Raw genomic sequence first — 23,710 nt, 5'->3', positions numbered from 1 at the left:
GTGCCAAAAGATGCCAACCATTGTCAAGAGGTCTCTGCCCGGAGTCAAAGAGTGAACAGGAATTACAACCTGCTGCCACTCATTCCTGCTGTTGCAGAAATTATGCTTTCCTGGACAGCCTCGGAGGGCAAAAGGGGGTTCTGTAGCTCTACCACCACAATTTTCAGGTTCACAAGTCTTGTAGTGACTAACAGATCAGATGCTCGCTTCGCTACATGGATCTTCTTGGGGGAGTTTGAAAGGGGACTTTAAACTCACAAAGGTGCCAAGTAATTGTGGGAAAAACATACCTTGCTAAACAAGAGTGGAAGTAGTCACGTATTCTCCCATTGAAGACGGCTGGAATGCCAGAAACTGGTCCGAGGAAACTTGTTTCCGGTCCAGGGAAGGCATGGCTTGGCAGTTCGGGCTGGACTGTTCCCATGAGGCACAGGGTCAGACTGATTTGCATATGGCCATGTCTGAACTGGGGTGGCAGAGTGGGCTAAAGAACGGCGATGGATTAAACCCAGATCTGTTGACTGGGTGTGAGTGTTTGATTGGTTCAGATGCTCCGTTTATCACCACCCCCTTTTGTACCGCTTTAATTAGTGGACATCATATACCAGGCCAACTTCTCACACCACTGCTGCATTGCTAGCACATATGAAGACATATCGCGTAAAAACAAAATGGTGGCCTATGGTAAACATACACACTGACTAAACAAAAATAGCTATCACTGCATAGATAGCAATGAAGGAGGTATACACAACAAAGAACACAGTTGCTGCGCCCTGCCTCCCCACCTCTGAAAAGCCTCATGTAGCATTGCAGGAAAAGGATGGCAAGGATAATATTTATTTACCCAATGGGACTGGGCCCACATACATGCACCTGCCCTTTACCCACCATCATTAAATCAGCAAAGCCAAAAACGGAAACTAAATTAGGTTTAAGAATACCTCAAACACAGTATCAACAATGTCACACATAAACAAACTCACAAAAAAATGGTACACAAGCAAATGGGGAAGAAGAAGTTAGCTGAGAACAGAAGAAGATGCCTGGCTACATGGGCCAGAACTCTGAGAGCAACCCCAAACCTAGCCACCATCAGGTACATTTAGAGAAAAAAGAACATACATTTTGAATTTAATCTTTCAACAACCCACTAAATGATTAGTGATAATATGAAACTATATAAAAAAATACACTCATGGCCTAGTGCAGTGCAGACCAGGCCCCAAAGGTTAAAACAACATGACAATGAAAAAATACGTAAATCATTACAAAAATTCACAAAAAACAGACAAGAAAATGGAGAAAATGTATATTTAACTCCAGGCCTCCACCATGAAATATTGCAAATGTTTTCCATTAAAAACAGTTAATTTGAAAACTTCAGGCCAACCACCAATAAAGATACAAGATGAAATTTATAGAGTGCACTTTCACCTGAAGGTATGATGGCGCTAATACTCCGGGGAGAGCAGAGATTATGTGTCAGAGCCAAACACTTTACTGAATAGCCACGTTTAAGTGAGCACGGCTGGCGCATTGTCATTCGAAAGGGGCTAATCGGCCTCAATCGGAATGACAATGGGCCTTTCCTCCGTCTGTGCGAGCTCAGGGAGGGGCTGCTGCAGCCTCTGGAGTTCACAGAGAAGTGCGAGCAGCCCCTGGAATCGAATGGAAAAAAAAAGTGATAGTTTTTAAGGAGGACTATTCCTGCCGTCCCGGGATGCTTTTTTAAGAGTAAGAAGTAGGGGAACGGACTGGAATAATTTCTAGAAGTAGGGGCACGCCGTGTCCTTCCGTCCCCGCCCTCTTCTACCACTGGATATGTGGCGTGTGTGCTTGAGATCTGAATGTGCCAGCGGAATATCACGTACAACCAACCTAACATGATCAGCACTTTGACACGTGTGATTGACACATGCCCACTACATGCTTGGAGTGCTGTGAAAGTGTAGGGGCCGGATTTACAAAGAAAAGTCACATATTCACATCCTCTAGCCAAACTCATGTGCAAGCGTGTAAGTGGATGAATTGTGGGAATTCACAAACATTCCCAGCGGTACATCTGAAAAGCGGTGCTAGCCCCAGCTTAACAGGCGCACTACTGGTAATGGCACGGTTCCTCTGCTGTTTCGCTATAGCTGAGTTATTTACATTAGAGAAATGCAGCCCGGTGTGGAAATGCAATGAGATTTTTTCCATTGGGAAATAAATCTTAGTGGAGAAACCCCTTCCAATCAGCAGGTAATTTGAAAGAAAATAAGTTCCAGTGCCCTCCTCAGGAAACCACAGCAGCATGACTCCCCCATTGCCCCTGCCAGCGCCCCTAAATTTTTAATTTTTTAATTTTTATTTATATAAATGCATTTTTATATAGCGCAGACTTTACCCAAAGGTGTCAGAGCGCTTTACAATAGAACCAAGTACGTTACATGAGGAGAATATTACATATTTACACGTTACAGAAACAAATAAGAAACAAGAAAAGGTCAAATATAACAATAGATGGCAGTCACAAAAAAAACACAATAGGATGAAGATTGTACAGGCATAGATTACAAATTTACATTAATGAAAGAACTTCCTTGAGGAACATGAAAAGGGGTGTATTAGTTCTGGAAGTGTCTTTGGAAGAGAAGAGATTTGAGGTCGGTTTTGAAGGTCCGGGTAGAAGTTGTGGTAAGGAGTAGTGAAGGAAGCGAATGCCAGATTCTCTCCACATTGCCTGAGAAGGATTGAGCCATCGATCCTTCCCTTTTGAAGGTGGGGGGCTGAAGCAGTACATTTTCCATATTACGAGATGGTCTAGAGCCTCCAGAAATTTTCAGTTTATTCGCCAGGTATCGAGGGTACGAAGTGTGCAAGACTTTGTGGGTGATACAGGCAGTTTTGTAGATTAATCTTGCCTTAATGGGAAGCCATTGCAGAGAAGAAAAAATGGGTTTGATGTGGTCACTTCTTTTGGCCTCAAATATAAAACGAGCCGCTGAATGAAGAACGGATTTAAGAGGGGAAAGGTGGGATTTGGGGAGGCCAGCAAGAAGAAAATAGCAATAGTCCAATCTAGAAAGAACAAGAGATTAGACCAAGGTTTTTAGGTCTTGCTCCGGAAAGAAACGTTGAATCCCCCAGAGAAGGCGCAGTTGGTATCGTGCATTCTTTGCAATGGAATTGATGTGGGAGAGTAGATTGAGCATTTTGTCAAGTATGACACCAGGGGATTTTGCGCTGTCGACAACAATAGGTTTATTGTTGAGTAAATTCAGCTGATCCATCCAAGATTGGACAGGAGGAGGAGAGAGTGAGGTAGAGAGGAGGAGGAATTCAGTTTTGGAAGGATTCAGAATGAGTTGATGAGCTAACATTCAGTTTTGAATAGAGTTGAGGATTGAGATATTGTGAGCAGAAGATACCTTTAGGTAGTTTTTAGTGTAATTCGCATAGAAATGGAAATGATCCCAGATTTACCCAGGAGATTTCCCAATGGTTCCGAATAGAGATTGAACAAAGTGGGTGCAAGCATAGAACCTTGAGGGACACCTTGACCTACCGCCAATGAAGATGAAAGACTGTTCACTATTTTGATCCTTTAGGATCAGTCAGAGAGGAATGAGGTAAACCATTAAGCACTGTCTTCCAAACCCATTCTCTGATGAAGTGTGTTTAGAAGAGTGTATGATTAACAGTGTCAAAGGCTGCAGAGAGGTCTAGAAGAATCAGAAGACAAGACTCCCCTGAATCGAGTATACACAGCCCATCGTCAATCACTTGCAGCAGGGCTGTTTCAATGCTGCAGTTTTGAATTAAATCAGTCTGGAAATTATCAAGAAGATTATTATCCTTAATATGTAGGGAAAGTTGTTTCGCTACACATCTTTCTGTGATTTTCGCAAGAAAAGAGAGGTTAGTGATCGGGTGGAAGTTTGAGGTTGTTTGCATCAGCGGAGGGTTTTTTAAGAAGTGGGGTAACGCCCGCTGTTTTAAGGGCAACCTTGGCTGAGGAAGAGGTTAACCAGAGAGGTCCAGTGGGAAAGAGTATGGGTGTAGAAATCAATGGCAATGTCACTAGGGATGGGGTCAAAAGAATGGTTAGAGGGTTTTGTTTCAAGGATGCATTTGATGAGAGTATCTTCAGAGATGACGTCAAAGTTCTGCCAAATGACTAAGGATTTGTGCTCCTTTAGGGGGTAGGATGAATGACCTGATCCACCAGTGATTTTACTTTTTCATCAAAGAATATAGAGAATTCTGCTGCTTTCTTTTGAGAATCGTCAGGCTTGATGGTTGTGGGAAAGCAGTTTGGATTTTTGATGAGGTCAAAACGTTTTTTGGGTCCCTTTTTGGCTGAGTCGAGGAGGGTTCTGAAGTATGATGCTTTTGCATGGAAGATGTGTTTGTGGTATTTTGATCTTGTTGAATGTAGAATAGAAAGATTAGTGGTGGATGGAGATTGTCTTCATTGATTCTCCAGGATTCTCAGATTCTTCCTTTCTTCATAGAGGGATTTACTGAACCATGGTGCTGAAGGAATAGGCCTTTTCCTTTTGTTTTGAAGTGGAGCGACATTATCAATTTCAACTGCGAGGTCTGAGAGGCATTGGGAGGTAAGATCGTTGACATCAAAGTTAGAGTCTAGTCTTGGAAGTGAAAGCATAGTAGAATCACAAACAGTGTAAAGGTCACTGTTTTTAGTGTTTTGGAACCAGGTAGTAGTCCTTTTAGTTTGGCCAAGAGTCATAGAGTGTGATAGCTGAAGAGAGAAGGGGAAGAGGAAGTGGAAGTGGTCAGACCATGACAGAGCCAACACAGCTACTAACCATCACATCCTGCAAGTGTGACAATTCAGATTATTCCAGGCTCCCAAAGCTATGAGAATGTCTTGTGCGGCAGGTATTAGTCATTTTTAAAAAAAGTTTTTATTCACATTTTGACAATTAATACATTCACCCCCCTCCCCCCGAAGACCAAGTTCATTAAACGAATTAGGTTAAGCCACCTGAAATAGAAAAACAAAAGAAGCAAATTTCCAGAGTAACTTAAATCATACATAAGCTGTAAAGTGTGAAGCCCGAAAAAGGGTTATAAGAGCATACAACATCATATTCCTGTAGGAAAGAAATAATAGCTAGACTGAATTCACGATCCCTCTTACTCCTTCAAGGTACCCCCTTCGACGTATTGCAATTAAGCGTGAGCTTGTATCCACTGTATCAATGGTTCCCATATCAGCATACCTCTTTGTTTTTTTTTATCCCTTTATTTTTACATATGGCCACCTCCACACTACAGATTGCAAGTAATCTTGCCCTCCATTGCGTGAAGGATGGTGGCTGAGGGTCCAGCCATGAGGAGGCTATACACAGTCTGAGAGCCGCCATAGCTACAAAAATCAGCCCCTGTTAGTTTTTCTTGGCCGCTCGGTTCCAGCCACTCCTAGTATTATTTCTTCAGAGAAGATAGTAATTTCGACATGAAATATATCGGATAGGAAGTTAGATAACTCTATCCTAAGATTTGCAAGTGCCGAGCACGTGGCGAACATATGAATGTCGTCGGCTGCAGCCAATGAGCAGTGTGGACAAGTAGTTCCCTGACCGCTGGCCCATTTGGCCATTTTATAGGGGGTGTAGTATAGGGCAAAAAATGTTTTATAAAATTGCGCTAGCAATTTAATAGACATAATCCATGTTTGTGCAAACTCTAGCGCACGAGCAGGGGTTACTATCTGCACCGCTAGGTTGGTCTGCCACCTAGCAAAATGCTTATCTAGATCATCCGGTAAAGTGCTATTAAACTCCTTGGAAATGTCCCCGATTTTAGGGGTTGTTTCCATACACAAATTATCTATGGCTGCAATATTTTGAAATTTGCCTCGCCCCCCCATTTTCCTTGACAAGAAATCCCTAATCTGCAGGTATTTAAAAAAATCCCTATTGCTGATGTTATAGTCGTTACGGAGCTCTGAGAAGCTTTTCACCCGATTTGCAGTAAAAAAGCAGCCCAGTTGGGTAATCTCTGCCCCGAACCACCTAGACATGCACCCATCCTGAAAGATCTCTGGGAGATCGGTGTTGCCGTTAACTGGGGTATAGCAAGAGAAGCGTCCTAACCCTAAGAGTTTGCGGATATTGATCCAAACTTTACAAATGCTCGAGATAGTCTTGAATTTAGTTTTCTTAAAAATATTATCATTGACATAAACACCCTTTGCTTCTATCCCCTAGAACCATTTCCTGTGGGGTAGAGATTAAAAGATTGCTAGAGTCAATAGCTATCAGATTCGCGCAATATTTAGCCACTGTTGCCCAATAGTAAATCCTAAAGTTTGGCATAGCTAGCCCCCTCTTTCTTTCGGTAGCATAATCCATTTGAGAGCCCTTCGAGGTTTCTTGAATCCCCAGATAAATCTAGAAAACAGAGATTCAATATTTTTAAAGTAGGCCGGAGAAAACTAAAGACAAATTGTTCTAAAAAAAATATAAAAATATAGGTAAGAGCAACATTTTAATCACATTGCACCTACCGCCAATAGTCAGATGTAAATTATCCAATCTGATCAATTTTTTCCGGTGCGCCCAATTAATGGGTCGAGATTTAACTGTACAATTTTGTCTACCTTGGCGCTTATATTGACGCCGAGATAAACAGCATGCTCCCCTACTCTAATGTCCCTCATCTCTACTTTATCATTGATGACAATCTGGGTTTTCCCTGTATTTAGTTTATATCCGGAGGTATTGCCAAATCGTAACGCCTCCTCCTCGACAATCTTAATAGCCTCGTTGGGATTGGTGGTGACTAGAGCTATATCGTCCGCGTAAGATAGGACTTTTGTATCATAATTATTGATCATAATAGGTGACACACGAGTATGGCTTTCAAGGTTGCGGATAAATTGATCGATATACACCGCAAATAAGAGAGGCGAGCAGGGGCACCCTTGTCTGGTTCCCCTCGTGATCATAAAACTCTCGGACATACTCCCATTTATCACGACGCTAGCGCTCGGGTTGACATAGAGTCCTTGGATAGACTTAATAAATCCATTTGTTATTCCACAGTTTGACATAGCTGCCCATGAAAACTTGCAGGAGACCCTATCGAACGCCTTTCCTGCATCCAGTAGGATAATGGCCATAGGGTCTCCTGTAGTCTCTGCATAGTCAAATAGGGAGATCACTCTCTGTATGTGATCAGTTGTCAATCTGCCGGGGATAAATCCGTGTTGTCGATTTGACACCATTTTATGGATTATCGGTGCCAGTCGCCCTGCAAGGAGTTTGGAACAGATCTTTGAGTCTCCATTAATCAATGTTATCGGGCGATATGAGCCCATCTCCAAGGGAGTTTTATTTTTCTTCAGAAAGATCATGATCTTTGCCATGGACCAAGATGGAGGTGGATTCCCTCCCTGGAGTATGGATTTGAAGAGCTGTAGCATAATTGTTTTCAGTTGTTCTGCGAATTCAACAAACAACTCTGTAGGGATACGATCTACCCCTGCTGCTTTACCAGCAGTCAATGATTTCATGGATACTAATATTTTATCCCCGCTAAGGGGAGAATCCAATCCATCTTGATCCTCTTGTTCCAGGCGCCCGCTCAGGTCTTGAGCAAGATATTCCCCCGGATCCTCTTGATCTCTTAGCGGTTCCTTATACAATTCTAAATAAAACCTTTGAAAAGCAGCTCTAATTTCGGGCTCTTCTAATCTCAGCACGCCATCGCTATCCTTAATGGATTTGATCATATTTCCAGTCATCTCTCCCCTTGTACGCACTGCTAGCTGGTGTCCCACTTGGGAAGAGGAAATGGAAGTGGTCAGACCATGACAGAGCCAACACAGCTACTAACCATCACATCCTGCAAGTGTGATAATTCAGATTATTCCAGGCTCCCAAAGCTATAAGAATGTCTTGTGCGGCAGGTATTAGTCATTTTTAATGTAAATTGAATGAATAAACATCTGTTGCATGGCTTACTAGGTGATTTGCTAAAACTTTCACGGATATCCTCTAATATTCTTTAAAGAGGTGATGTTTTGGAATGTTATAGATTAGTTGATGTTTCTGCAACACTGCTATTGCCAGTACAATTGTATTAAACTAATATACAAGCTGATATTTAGAACAGTGATATGTTAGGCTGGAAGAAGCAACAATAAAACAGTGATATCGCTGATGAAAGTTTAAAAGAGGGATAAGCAGATGAGTGCACACTACCCCCCACTGCTGAGGACATTAATTAGGAGTTTTTAATACTCTCTCCTGTGGTTGCTTGTTAATGCCTCTTTCAGGTAGCCATGGAACATGCAGGGGTTACTGTTAGTACCTCATTCAGATGGCCATGGGAAACGCAGGGGTTATTGGTCCCAACCATGGGGTTTGGGGCCTTTTACTCCTGGCGTACCGGGGTCCTTCTTACTATGGATCCTGAATAACTAATTCAAGTACCCTTCTGCACCTGACTCTCAGGGTGTGTGATCCGAGCAGTCTCAGGCTTCCTCTGGGGGAGGGGTGGATACAGATTTGTGAACACGGCTGCCAACTTAAATGCACGCATCAGCAGCAGCAATAAATCATTGCCCTGCCAAATACCCACTTTTATAAAAAAAATTGAGTATTTTATTTTTAAAGCTACTCACAAAAAGGAAGATTACACCATTCACAAACAATTACACAGTCCTCCCCTGAGGTCTGGGGTCTAGTGTCACTCAGGTGGTTCTCTGTCCCACTCGCTCTTTGCATTGCGATCATGATTATTCCCTATTTACTATTGGTAATATTCAGTATATGCCCCATTAGTATCTGAGTCTCAAGAGTCCACTACAACTCTGATTTAAAGACAATAGTGTTCCAGTGCATACGTGCTCGATTTAGCAGCATAGTTCCCCAGAGCTTTAGGCCTTAAACTAGCCCTACTCGCTCTGGCAGATGGGAAGCACTCTGAGTCCTTGAGTGCTCCCCATCCAAGGATGCTTGCAGCGGCTCCAGCTCAAGTCAGGTGAGTTGGCCTCACACAGACTCCGCGATTGCCCTCGATGGACATGGGCATTCTCCCTCACGGTCAAAGTCAGCAGCCATGGGAGAGTTCCTGCGGCTTCTCCTGTGGGTTAAGTGTTCACTCACTCCCAATCACGGGTGACTACGATGATCCGGTTCGTTGTCCCATGCTTGGGTGATGGTGCTCTCAGAGCATCCTCACTTATCTTATGCTTCCAGTGACCTCTTCCGATACACGGGGTCACCTCTGCTTGCTGTCCACAGGCTCTGGCCCAGTCAACACAGCAAAGGTATTCAAAGCAGTCCCTCCTGGCATAGTGGGTCACTGCCCTGCTGCTGAACAAAACTACAATCCTTACTGCACGGCAGTCTTTACCTCGGTGGCCCCTCATGGCATACTGGATTGCAGGACTGCTACCGAAAAAGGCTTAGGTCCTTGTTGCACTGCAGCCGTTAACACAATGGCCACTTCTGGTGAAAAAGTGGTTGCTGCGCCGCTGCCATACAAGGCTTCATCCCTCACCGCATGGCGGACTTTGACATGACTATTTTCATGTTGGCCCTCTCCTGGCATACAGAGGCGACTCAGTCCTGCACAAGGGCAATAATCCAAACGGTACAGCAGCCAGTTCCTCACACAGGGACCCCATTCGCCAGGGCTCCCCACTGGGTCTTGCTCCCTCCTACGTTGTCCTTTTCCTCACAGGGTGCACTGATCTTGGCAAGTAGGCAGGCACTGGTGCTCCAGAGCTGATGGTCTTGGATTCCCCTGGTGATGTCCCTTCACCAAAGCAGGGGGAATAGCAGGCTTTGTCCCCCCACTCCTGATCATAGGCAGAACTCGTGTAGAGCTTCCCCCTCACACATCCCATCTGGCTGCTTGAAAGATGACAAGGTTTGGGGTCTCAACCTCCACTCCATTTAGCCCATTTCCAAACACCAAATGTGATTTAGGCTCTGGGTGTTTGAGGTTGTATGTTAGGGTTCTGCTTTGTTTGAAGTACATACTCATCTGCTCTCTCTTCCTCTTTTAAAACAGTCTGTTGCAGCAAGGATGTTATCAAAGCTGAAAGTCTCAAAACACAGGCCATGCGAGTGACTAGAGATCACATCTCGATGTCAGCCGCAGTGATATGTACATCAAAAGGGTGGCTGAAGGCTCCCTTCCCTAATCTTTATGATTCTCTTATTAATATCATCTCCTCCCTGAGATGGACCCAGGCCCCTTCCTTGTGACCTCTCACTGAATCCAAGAAAGCTCTTTGAGGTGTACAAGGGAGGCCTGGTCTTCCCCTCCAGAGTGTGTTTTCCACCCAGCTTACAGGGATGTAAATATCCACAAATCTATTTAGGGGGATCTTTCCACCTCCACTCTATATTTTACCATTCAAGGAACCCAGGGACCTCAATATATTGTACCATCCACAGGCACATTTACATTCAGTGCATGTGTACAGCAGGCACGTACTGCTTGCTTTGTATCCTCCATGTACTGTACCATTCAGAGACACACATCCATCCATCACTTGCATTCAACATGCCCAGCAATGTATCCTTTATATACTGTACCACTCATAGGCACATGTAAACCCAGCATATTCACCTCTCATACGTACACTTCACCCTTCATGTATTGTCCCACTTTCAGGAACTGATACACCAAGTACATGCATTTATCTTGCACAAACTGTACTGTACTACATCCTTCAGGCACTGTACCACTCATAGGCACATATACTTCCAGCACATACATACACTATGCAAGCACTACACTATCCCTGAATGCACTATTCTCAGGTACACATACACTCAGTGCAGATACACTACTTCTGCTCTATGCAGCACTTCACACCAACGTGATCTAAGCTAAAGGTGAGTTAAGCCCACAGCAGCAGAACTTTAAAAAGTGAGTGAGCCTGCAGGCCTCACTCCCGTAACACAGGTTCAAAAGGACTGATTCACTACTACTGACCACTATCCAGTATGTTGCTACTGCCTTGCTTGTGCTGCTTAACTCCTGGTGAGGGCGGTCGCCTTCCATCACTATGAGGGTAGTGCTTTGGGTGCCGCTCCCTGTCCAACAAGACCGCTATCCAAAAGACAGATCTATATAATCGTGCTCTTGCATGATCCATGTTCACTCATGACCACAAAAATCAGCATTAGGGCTCTAGACACCAGTACAGTTGGTTACTCAAGGCAGGGGTGCACGTCCATTATCATACAGAGGAGTTTTCCATCCCAAACGTGCTAATTGCTATTAACAACTGTACTGTAAAATCACATCCAAGCCGAAGAAGAGGATGCATAAACTTATGAACAACTCTATTACCAACCACCCCCTAATCGTATCCCAATTAGACTAACTATGGAAGTGGCCAAAGCCATCAGACTTGGCATGTTCCGCCTGTCCTCTCTAAGACTATTGTTCTGCAATCTGCAACAGCCCTATATTTAGGCTTGTTGAATCTTGATGGGTGGGCAGGAGGTATGCTGCTTGGTCGTCATCCAACCAGGCTCTCCCTATGCTACATCCAGGCCCACCATTCCACTTGCTGACTTTCACATAATACATGCTTCAAATGTGGTTCTCCTTTTCATCCATTGAATGCAATAAAATATCCTGTAAGGACTGCCCCTCTGCTGAACTGCTGCCATGCCGGACTACTGCCTTGCTGGATAGCTGCTTTGTTGGATTGCTGCCCTCCTGCCTGAGATAGAGGGATTTGGATCTGCGCCGGAACCCAGGACTCCCAGAGTGACTTCAAGGTCTAGTCTGCTGACCTTCTGTTCGCAGCCAAAGGGACATACCCATATACCAACAACCTCTACCAGCACCCAGATCCAGAAGAAGTAAGTCCCTGACCCCCAAGTGGGGCCCCTCAGGTACTGGACCCTTGTGTAACCACAGTGGAACTATATTGAAGTTTTGGAGCTCTTTGCGACCGTGAATGGGCCCATTGAAACCAAAACCTTGTCGCTCACACAGCCCGCCAATGTGAAGTTCTGTCAACACTACCCAGTGAACCACAGCATCAACCACTTGTGGAGAGAGACACCACAAAGCTTCAGTTCGAACATATGCGATAATAAAACGTATCTTCACGCTGCAGCGATGCCCATCCATGACTGCTCTTTGTGCTAGAAACAACCACTGTCCGGTATGCTAGTCTACTCCTCATGACCCCCCCCCACTTCGACTGGGACTCTTTGCGCTAGACTGAGAAGGTAACTTTTCAACGGCACTAACCGGGCCTTGTATCTGACCCCTGCTCAATCACGGTCGGCCTGAATGTGCGACTTTCTCCTGGCCTTTCACGACCAGATAGCTGTGAGTGGCGCTTAGAGCTTTTTGACAATATTTTACCTTAAATTAACAAAATTGCATATCTCCAGTTCTACAGATTGGGTTTTTGTAATTTTGGTTTTGGTTAATTTATTAAATATTGCCCTATTTTCCTAAATTTGTTTGGGATTTTTCTTGTGTTGTGTTTCACTTTATTACAGTTTGTGTACCTCATATATTCTTTACACTTTGACTCTAAGTTAAGCCTGACTGTTCTATACCAATCTACCAGCGGGTTAAGCTCCTGTTAATTTAGGGTTTGCTTTTGCCTCACCCTGACAAGGACTGTGGTTCCTGCTTGAGTAGGGGTTTCACCCCACCTCAACCAGTAGCCCAATTTCTCATACTATATGAGTGTTAGGGATGTCTGCATCAGGGTGTGATTGTGAAATCGTCGGTGTTGGGTGCTGGCTGATGCACATGATTTTACCTTACCTTGTATGTTTTACTTGAAAAGTTGCTCCGGACCTCTATGGTCTTAATAGACGGTGCCATTGTCCTTGCACGCAGAGAAGAACTCTACCACTATTGAGTAAAGGACCTAGCCTTGATCTTCCAGCAATAGCCCCACACTCAGCAGTCTGTACATGGCTCTCCCATGGGAGGGTGTGAAGCCACTAAGGGTTATGGGATATGTGCAAGTTGCATTCCAGCACACCATAAAATGGAAAGTGGGAACCGCCTTTACACTGGCCACCCAAGCTAGCAATGCATCCCTGAGAAAATATGAGGATGGATCCACCGAAGAGAATCTTCTGGTGTAACCATTTTCTGCAGGTTACGTTATTAAGTGAAGAAGGGGGCCTACAAACTCAGACATAATGCGACACCACGGGCCCTGCAGTTAGTTAATAAGTTACTGAAGGCCATAGTTGCATCATTTCACCAGTGATATCAGGTTTACAAGTTTAAGATGAGCTTACAAACTTGTTATTTCATCACTAGACGTATACAAGCTACTGGTTAATGCTCAAAAGCATTGATATGGCCAAGACCATATGTTGTGCTGTATGAGCTCACTTAACAAGAAACATTTCTGTACTACATGCATGTTCTTGTATCAAAACATGCATGTAAAAATAGCTAGGCTCGAGTCTTTCAAAGGGAGATTCCATTTGTCTCCCTCAAGTATACTTAATTATCAATCTCATGGCCTTATCCTTTGAAGTAATGAGGCAATTTATTCGTTTACCACAGTCATTAAATATTCATCCTTTTGTCTTGTGGTTGTGTGTTGCAGGGGAAATTAAAACGGTCCAGGCTCCCTCTGACGAGGATTGGAAGGTGTTGGTGCTCACAGGAGATACAGGAACTCGTGCACCCGTCACCCTCTGGGTATATGGTGATAAAGGAGCATCCGGACCAATTAAGTTAGGCAAAGATGAGGAGGAAACGCTGTTCATTGCCCAGCAAGAGGACGAATTTAAGGTACAGAAGGAACTTCAGTTTCAATTCTTTAAGCTGTACATTTCATCTTTAGAGAAAATATTGCTACTTAAATCTCAAAATATAAAATGAAGTTTATAACATAGGAAAATGTGCTCCTTTTTATACTTGCATGATACGTGCCCTCTGCACTTGGGCGGATAAAACCACAGAGATTCAGCAGTGTTTCAAGATCAACTTTTCACTCAAAGTTGAATCTTCAGTCGGAGATATGGAACTGCTAGTTATCTGTTTGAAAAGTTGGAAAATATTCTGTCAAAAATAATGTGTAAAATAATGTGTAAAACACTGGTGTGCTCCTTTGTGCATGCTTTCATGTTGTATGTATGTGTGTTTTCAAATGCTCCTGTAAGGGTGAGAGAACGGGAGACCAGGATTCAAGTGCATTTTTATAACTGCGCCGGGGTCACAGTAGTACAATACGAAGGGTCTGAATCAAGAACTGAAGTTGGGACAGGGTGTTTCCTCCCCTGAGTCGGAGGAGTATTGCCCCACTGCTCTCAGAGCAGGAGAAATAAAATGATAATAACGTTGTTATTATCATTTTATTTTTTGTAGTTGTAGTTTCAGGGCTGGGTTAGGGCGGGGCTGGTGGCACAGGGGAGGAACGGTTTGAGCACTCCAAGTGTGCATGACTGTTTGGCCGGCCGTTTTGGACGGCCAAACAGTCATGCACACTTTGCATGTTCCTCACCCAGGCTGAATTACACAGCCTGGTGAGAAACATGCCCAGGCTACCATTCCCCGATTGAGCGCCGATTGAGCGCCGAACCACAGCGTTCAGACCAATCACAGCACTGCATTGCAGCATTGTGGTTGGCTTGGGGGAGGGAGCCTGTGTGCTTCCTGGTTCTGGCCGCTGAGAGACGACGAGGGACTTCGGAGGAGAGACGGGCGAGGAGGTAAGTCTTGTTTTGTATTTTGTACCCCCCCCCCACCACCCCCTGCCTCCCTCCACTCTCGTTCCTTGCCAGCCGCTACTGAGTTGGGATGTCATAGATATCGGAAAATCACAAAATGGAGACACTGATTATGTCAGGCTTTGAATATATGCTAAAACTTAACATATACAACACATATTTAAGAGTTAATATTGGTTAGCTTGGTTCAGGGCAGAGCACATCCTATTAAAATACACACCAAATCATTCCCCTTTTACACAAGTAAGAATCCCTAAATGTCAACATTGATCATGGCTATATGTAACTGCACCCCACCTAGACAATTCAACTAAGTCATTGTGGTTGTAGCAACTTGTCCATCCTCTTGACCTACTTCTTTTTCTGAATCACCTGCTTCCCCTTTGAAATCCTGGCCACTTTACCTTTTACCAGCCCTACCAGTTTTTTTCCTCCCTGGACCTATATGGTCCTTCAGCCAGCTAATGTACTCAGGGCCAGCTTTATCAATGGCTTGCATTGCCTTTGCGTCATGCAAGGTTACTCAAGGCCAACGGAAGCCCTTATGCGAGATTTACTATACCACCTTGTGTGGCTCTGTGTGGCACAATACACCTGGAATACCTCAAGGCAGCATGCCATAATTCTGCACTGGGAAGGCGTTCCATGGGTAGAGTGTTAGTGTTCCCATGCATTCACCCATGGTTTTTGGCATATTTCCTGAATTGACCAACACTAGTAGATCTGGGATTGCATCAAAATGGTACACCTTCTCAGAGGAGGCATAACAAGGAGAAATATGTTTATTACTTCTCCATATTGCCTCTTTCCACGTGAGCTGCATTCTGCAGCACAAAAAGAAAGTGGAAAACGCATCAGAGGATTGTTTTGTGCAAGAAGGTGCCCCTTCCTGCACAACAACATTCCTGGCTGTAACGCAGGCACCCAGCTCCAAGGTGCAAGGGAGCCTGCGTTGTCAGCCACAAGTGTGCCAACGCAGATAAAGAGCAGGAAAGCGCCATATCTTACTAGATTTGGTGCATTCCTGTCCTCTCCATTTGACATAGCACAGCAGAGCAAGTTGTCTTGCTGCATTGCATTGAACCAAATATTAATACATCTCTCTCTCAATTAGCCAGGAGAACCTTTTCACCTGACAGTCTTTCCCGCATTTCAACAAACCTAACTAAACACTAAATATTCAAACTTTAAATCGTCAGTCCATCACCTGGTAGTTTAATCACAAACAGAAAGTCCTTTGCCAGGCTGTTATTTGTCCCAACTTTTTACTAATTTCTTCTTTTACTAACAGTGTTATTTCTTTCATTAGTATCACTGAACCAATTTCCAAGAACAAATGCTATGTTAATGTATGCCTTTGAAAAATAATCTAAACCCTGATTAATATTATGGTTAGCTTTTGTATGTAGCTACACAGTGAGGATTAACTCAAACATTACACCCATTATTTTTTTGATTTTCTCAATGAGAGATTAATTCAAACATTCCGACCAGCACTATTTTCGCAGTGAAAGGCCCTAAGACCAATTAATATGCCCAGATGTCTTTCTTGTTCTTTCAGATTCATATTATTTCCCCAGGTTTAATTTCCAGAACATCCTTAATAAGTAAACCTAGTATGTGTTAATTTCTTTCAATTCTCACCCTCTAAACTCACCAAAAAATAACTAATTTAAACATTGACTTCAAAGTTGGTGCCTGAACATTCAGCTCAAATGCTCCAAAACAAACCTTAGGAATACCCTGCTTGAATCGCTCAGTTTCCATCACTGTTAAAGAGACACCACATTAAGAACACATTTTAATGTGCTATTCTCTCTACATAGATATTTATAGATACAACTGATATTCCTAGTTGCCTCATAATAAAAGTATCGCCTGATCAACCTAATGGCAACTCGTTTTTTCATTGTCCACCACAATATCAATGTCTTATCAGACAACTCCCTCACCAACAAATAGACTGACTGGGATCAAATTTCAAGGACACATCGCTATTAGACCTCCTCCGCAATGACTGAGTCAAGCCTTTGTGCATGCATCCTGTTCATACCTCTAAACCTTTTTGATTTCTATTTAATAAGTTCATCCTGCAAAGGGACTTCATTTCATCCACGATTACCAAAACTGTGTGTCTGCAATCAGTTTTAGGAAGAAGAAAGTACCTTACAAGTGAAGGTTAGGTGTCCCAGGATATATTGCATGGTTTTCATTTCACACTTTCTCCTGTTCATTACCTCAGAACTAGAGGTTGCCACTTTACCAAATTATCCTACGGTGCCATTAACTTCTTTGCCTCGGAGTCTAATTTGATTCCCGAAGATCAGGCTCATTATTTGGCCTTCAACAACCTGTCTAATCTTATCTAAACAAACAATAATTATAGAGCACAAACAGTTAACCCGGAAGGGAGCTCTGGAGCTTTGTGATTTAGCTGGTGAGGGTGGTAACAGGATGGTAAGAAGTCAGTAGGAAGATATAAAAAAGGCCAGGTTTTGATGGATTTACATAAATAAGAATGGTCTCATATTAATCAGAGAGAGAGAGGTTTTGGTAGTGGGATCTAAGATCGATTTAACTACATTAGGTTTTCTTTTAAGGAATTAGAAGCACAGTCAATTTTTTGCAGCATAGAATTCAGATCAGGCTTTTTAATGGCTCTATGATAGATTTTGACTCATTTTGAAGTTGTCATCTACTGCAAATCACCACACATGGCAAACATGACTTCAAAACCAGTTTCTGTGTCAACTCTCTCCAGCTGCAAAGCAGCAGTGGCACTGCAACCAATCATGCTTGGATTCGGTATCCAGTCCTGTTTTCAAATATAGAACTACTGAAAGCTTTAACAGCACACCCTTACATGTATTTTTCCATCCAACTCTAGTATAGGATGAATTTGACACCCAAACAAGATGCACTAGTCGATGCAATTCATAATAATAAGTAGGTAACAGTAAGTGTTGTCATATCCAACAGACAGTCCAAAAACAAATAAACAATTGTCCGATCTTTGTCTTTATTTATTCTTTTTTTTAAAGATTCCCAGCACACGATCTAGCCAACACGTGTTTCGTCTGTACTCAGACTTTTTCAAGGCAGTATGGGAATAGAAACAGTAGATTCCAATCGCGAAATGGTACGAAAATGCATGAGATTGCATAAGAAGTTTCCTTGGAAGTATCTTGTGGAAATCCCTTGGATCTGAAAAAACTGTATATGGTGTAGCCTAGTAATGTTGGTAGGTCGCAGATATCGAGTAGACCTGCTCTAATGATGAACTGGTATCGTTCTCTTAAAAGGCTAAGGCATCAATAAATATCATGTGAACAGTCAAATAAGGCTTACGACTCCGAAAAACAGTCAAATGTGCAGGTACAGATCCGTGGTAAGAATGTACCCCAAATCAGGATAATCCACAGTGACCAGTCGCGCTGCAGTCTGCTCGCATAGAGAAAAGGCTGTTTTCAAATATGTTTGAGGATATTCAATGTTTTTATTCATGAAATTGACTGTTTCAAGGGCAAGACTATCAAGTTAGGAAGCAGCAAAACCATAGAGACATGGAAGACAATAGGAATCTATCCGGCTCAGCTAGAAGAGGGAGGCAGCCACGTCACGTTCCCCACGCTAAAAGAGAAATATAACCTACCTGACATCAAACTATACAACTTCCTGAAGATCAGAACAGCCTTCACCAAAGCAAAGTTAGAACTACATAATCCATCAATAATACAATACATGACTAAACTCAACAGAGTAGGACACCAAGTATCACACATGTACAAGCTACTACGCCCTAGCGCCACCAAAATTAATGACAAACAAGCTGACTACTGGGCAAAATAACTTGGCACCGCACTTAGTGAGCGTGAACTTAGTCTCCTCTGGGCCTCCCCCTCACGGAACAAAATCTCCCCAGTACTAGCTCAGACAAAATTCTGGCTACTACACAAGACTTACTGGACCTCAGCTCGCCTTGCAGCACTGGGTCTCAGGGATAACGACCTGTGCTGGAACTGCAACAAATAAAAGGGGGACTTAGCACACTTCATCTTTTACTGCCCCAAATTTCCCAAGTACTGGGAGAAAATATTCATGTTCATAAAAAAAGTGCTGGGCTGCACTCTAAAGCCAGAATTCTCTACCCTTACCACCGCGTTTATAACTGCGGAGCTAGATTCACAACACGACAGGGACCTGTTAGATCTCCTACTAACACAGCAGTGAAAATAGTTCTGTCCAAATGGAAGGATACAGCCAAGGCGACATTCAAAGGTTGGCTTAATTGGGTGACGTACCTCAGAGGCACAGACAGTACAGCCCTGCGGAACTCACCCTGGAGACCAGCAACCAGAGGAATGTGGGTATCACTAGACGAGTACCTGGACCCCTACGAACCCCCATGAAATTAGCTGGAGAAGGGCGTTTGCTCACAAGCATATCCCCATAGCCTCAGAACAGATCCACGTCTGAAATAATCTTCTTGTATACTATCTCCTCCTCTCTCTCTTTTATTTTCTATCTTTCCCCTTCTCATCCACTCTTATTCTTTTAGCAAGACAGTGGAAAAGGGGACAGCCAAACATGTATACCACTTACCTGATCCTGACAAATACAGCCAGTTTGGGCTGTTACCCTGTAATGATAAAGCGATGATAACTGTATGTATAAAAATGTTTACTTTGAAATCAAATGTTTGTTGTGTGCTTGCTTATGGATGAGAGTGTGTTTATGTGAGTGTGTGCGTATGTGTGTGTGAGTGAAAGTGAAGGTCAAAGGGTGTGTGATGCCACTTCCACTACTCCTGGCATTTGCTAAATTGATGCCCATGAGCAAAGGGTGCAAGCATGACAAATCTTAGTGTAAGCATTAAGTCTGCTAAAAATATCTGGTTTGTGCACATCTACTCCTGCCTAAATTGTACAACCCTACGGATCTAAGATCACTTCTGCACTAGAGCGGTACATAAAAAACCCACCAGACAGAGCACCAGTTTAAGAGGTATGTACTAGCACGTCTGGGAGTCAGCGTTGCTCTCTATGTCAGTAGGTTAGCACAAGCAATGTCCTTTCAAGGAGGGCATTTGACTTATCTGAGACAGTATTGTGTGTGGGGGTGGAACAATTCCCCGAAGATGAACACTATATTTATTCATGCCAGTTTGTTTTGGTATTCTAGCATCGTTGTTTGAGAGCCATTTTTTATTGTTTCTAATTTAAAGTAAAAGGGTTTGATAGTTGAAGACTGAAAAGTTGTCAGTTACAGCACAAGAAAAAATGAGGGTGTAATGTGTATTCAAAGCAAACATTCCACCTTATTTTATTGCATTTTCTGGATCTGGGTATTTCTCTATTGTTAAACACACTTCAATATGATGACCAAACGTGGTATTGTGGGACAACAACAAATATGACATTTGTTAGATTTATGGGTAGGTATAGGAGTGGCACCATAGTGAGATATGTTCTCAGTTCTGCTAAAGTGTGAAATGTTTGACTTATTTTCTTTCTTAGGTGAAATTAAAAAACATAGGATCGATTTATAAGATACGAATAGGCCATGACGGGTCCAGTGACCAACCAGAATGGAAGTTACAAAGGGTACGTTTTTTAATGTTTCATTTTTATGGCAGATAGTATACATTTTCTTCTGATATATGCAATATTTTCACATCCATTTCTTTTATTAGTCTGCTGACTCGTTGTTGTAAACTTTAGATTCTACCGAAAATGTTTCTCCCATGAAAATCAATTAGGAACAAGTATCACTGTGTTTGGCACAATCTGTCCTATTTCTTTTAGCAATAACCCGGATTAGTGTATACATTATAAGCCTGATTATAAGTGAAGGTGATATTTATCGCACCTGGTAAATAACAATACCCTTGTGTTCATTATTTATCGGGTGCGATACATAGCACCTATTACGAGTTATTACATGCGGATTTTGGCATTCAACACCCAGAAATCTGTATGGTACGGTAAACACCGTACACATTTCCCCTGTCTGCCTGCATGTAACTGGGATATATAACTCATTAGATAATAATTGGATGCGTTAAATAAAACCAAATTGTTATTCTTTCCCGTGCGTGAACAAAGGTTTACGCTTGGGATGGAATTAACCGCCCAACTTGTAATCAGGGCCATATGTATTTTGTAATCATTTACAAAACTACAAAACAATTCAACCTATTTTGACTTCGAGATTAACTTAATCACTTAAATCAATGGACTCCTGATTTTTGCTACATATCATCGATCTCGCTTTAAAGATATGTATTTTTTCAAAAGTAATGTTGATTATGTATGAAAAGATTTGCAGAATAATGCTGATAGTACCCATCTTGTTTGGTGATGCACATAACAGATAACAGTCAAATTTAGCAAAACCATATTTTTGCGATCGAGTAAAATGTTGGCTGTAAGAAATATTTGACTTATTGAATGATTAGCCTTCTGACACAGCTAAGTACCTTTGTTGATTATTTTTTAATGTAATGTTTTTCTTTAACTTCAAGTAACCTGAGGACTGGGTTAGTTTAGGCCCTGAATTAGAGAAGAGTCATGATGCTCTAAAAACATTGGTATCAATGGACCTCATTTAGAGAAGGAGAAGCATTTAATCATTCGAAAAGCAGTAGTATTTGTAATTTAATGCATAACTACCATTTTGACTGGAAGAATTTCCACTGAGAATTATCTGGTGGGAAATAGAATTTTGGAGATAAATACTTTATTAATGCTATTGCAGCCATTACTTGTTAGATGATTTTTTAAATCAGGCCCTGGTGACTTCCATTAACAAAGCATAGAGGTACTTTCTTCCTTCTCTGAAACAGACATTTAATAGTAACTCTTCTGAAAGAATAGGGTTCTCCAAGACTTATTCTAGGCTCGAAAAATTGCTTATTCTGGATTATATGGGCAACACGGACTGTTTCTATTGAATACTTTCTAAAGCAAGCTTCTTATCAGGTCACTTCTGTAAATTGGCGAGAAACTGAATTCATAAGCAGGTCAATAAATGGGGATATCCTGAAATGAAGCAAGTTAATAAGCTCGATAAGCAGTGGCGTAACAATAGCCCCCACAGTCACCACGGTGCAGGGACCCCAAGCTCCAGGGCCCCCTCCGGCACTGGGCACAGCTGGCAAGCCCATGGCGTGAGAGCTCCTGACTGGGACTTCAGCTTGGGGGCTCCACCATGAACTTTGCAGGGGGTTCTCCCTTAAATTTGTTACACCTTTATCGGTAAGCTTTGATAGCTACCTGGGCCGCCATATTTAAAGTTGTCCATCATTGCAGATGGAATATTTACTCCAAAGTAGCCCTTGTTTCTTTGGTGGGGACCTCTGTATGGTGAGAGCAGTTAGACTATGGACAGGCTAGTATGGTAGAATTGTTGTCAGTTATGCGAGTCTTGATGATGGCCCTCAAATAGCGGTTCATTTTGGCATCATACATAACAAATGTCGTTTATGCACTGCAGGTTTTCTCATAGCATTCCGAGGGCATTTAAAAAATATTCTGTTTGGCACTACCATGGTTTCAATGGCAGTTCTGGACACAAAGGAGGCTAACCAGAATGGTATCCGATGTGCCATCTTAAATAGAACCATCTGACTGACCCAATAGTGAGTATCACCAGTGGCAGCTGCACCACCTGGAACAATGCCTATGACTACCGTCTGAATGAGCAGTGTTATCCAGAGAAAGGGAAAGGGGAAAGAGAACTAAAGTGAAGGTCAAGCACTGATAGATGACATGCTAGTTGAACAGTCTTTTCTTGCAAGAGTCCATGCTGCTTCATTTATGATAGTAGGACAAACCAAACAAAGTTATTGCACCTTGACCGTGCTGCTAATTCAACTGACAAAAATGTGACATTAATCTATGTACTGGTAATGGGACTTTACCACAAATATGAGTTTCTGTTGGACTCAAGAAAAGCGTTTGTAAAGACATCAGCTATTTGTAAGTGTCAGTCAAGAAAGATTATTAGGTTGAAAATAAGGATCAAATTCCTAAATTAGTCAGGTTCTCTCAGGTGTTTCTCAAGAGTCACATGCAGGTTCCTTAAAAAGCAATGCCAACGATTCATTTCACTTTCACTGTCCTTCTAATATAGGGGATTAAAGGGATCATTTAGAGTTTGATATATGTGAGGTATGCCTCCTACACCTGTGCCAAACTGTATGTAGACTTTGAGGAACTACAATGTTTCTGACGGTGGAATCTGGCTCTGCCATCAGAACCCTTGACCTGACAGCCCATCGTCCACATGACCACCAGGTCACCAGATTTAAGGTGAGGCAACTGTCACTCTAGTCCTCTGCTTCAAACTGCCTTGATATCCAGGACAGTTCCAGGAAGGAAAATCAAGTATCAGCCCCAATACACAAGAAGCTCCCTGCACATCAGGGCCATCTATTTTGTTCGCATTTCAATATTAAACTCCTACTTTAGCAATTTATTACCGAAAAATAAAAATCTTTGCAGAGCGGGTTAGACAACATGGCAGCCTCTCAGCAAATTGTTCTTATTTCATTGAAACTACAATACCATTGGCTGCACCCAGGATTTAAGAGTTGACCTCTAAGTAAGGAAGCACATCCTTCACCAGACCATCGCCTCCAGAAACGTGGCTGGCTGCAGCCACCCTCCATTCTTTAGATGACCACCCAGGACATAAAAGAAGAGATCATGAACGTTACAATGCAAAATATAAAGCCTTTGGTAATTTATCTCCGCTTTAGTTTCCCATTTCACTGGGTGGAACCACCAGTCATATTGTTAGTCTGTATTACCATCACCAAAAAGGCCTTGTTGCTAGGTACAAATACCACTGGTGGAAAGTTATTTTTTTGCAGAAAAAACTGTTACCCATTGTTTGCTATTTTCAATAATAAAATATCTTCACATTTCTGCAAGTGGTAAATTTTTAAACAGCTGATAAAAATACCACCACCTAGATATAGACCTATGAATTGA

The 23,710-nt window shown here is 42.6% G+C and overlaps 1 protein-coding gene across 1 annotated transcript in view; it reads left to right on the top strand.

Annotated features, from left to right (window-relative positions):
• The window catches only part of RP1 (RP1 axonemal microtubule associated), a 1,491,030-nt gene that overhangs the window by 706,197 nt on the left and 761,123 nt on the right, over nt 1-23,710 (top strand). The window contains exons 19-20 of the mRNA XM_078686181.1: nt 13,589-13,776; nt 20,231-20,317. Coding sequence (XP_078542307.1) covers nt 13,589-13,776; nt 20,231-20,317 — 275 coding nt within the window. The remainder of the gene's footprint in view (nt 1-13,588; nt 13,777-20,230; nt 20,318-23,710) is intronic.

The sequence above is a fragment of the Lissotriton helveticus genome, chromosome 4_1 (assembly GCF_964261635.1).
Source record: "Lissotriton helveticus chromosome 4_1, aLisHel1.1, whole genome shotgun sequence".
Lineage (NCBI taxonomy): Eukaryota > Metazoa > Chordata > Amphibia > Caudata > Salamandridae > Lissotriton > Lissotriton helveticus.
Note: the sequence above shows the minus strand (reverse complement) of the source record. Positions and strands in the feature narration are given on the sequence as shown.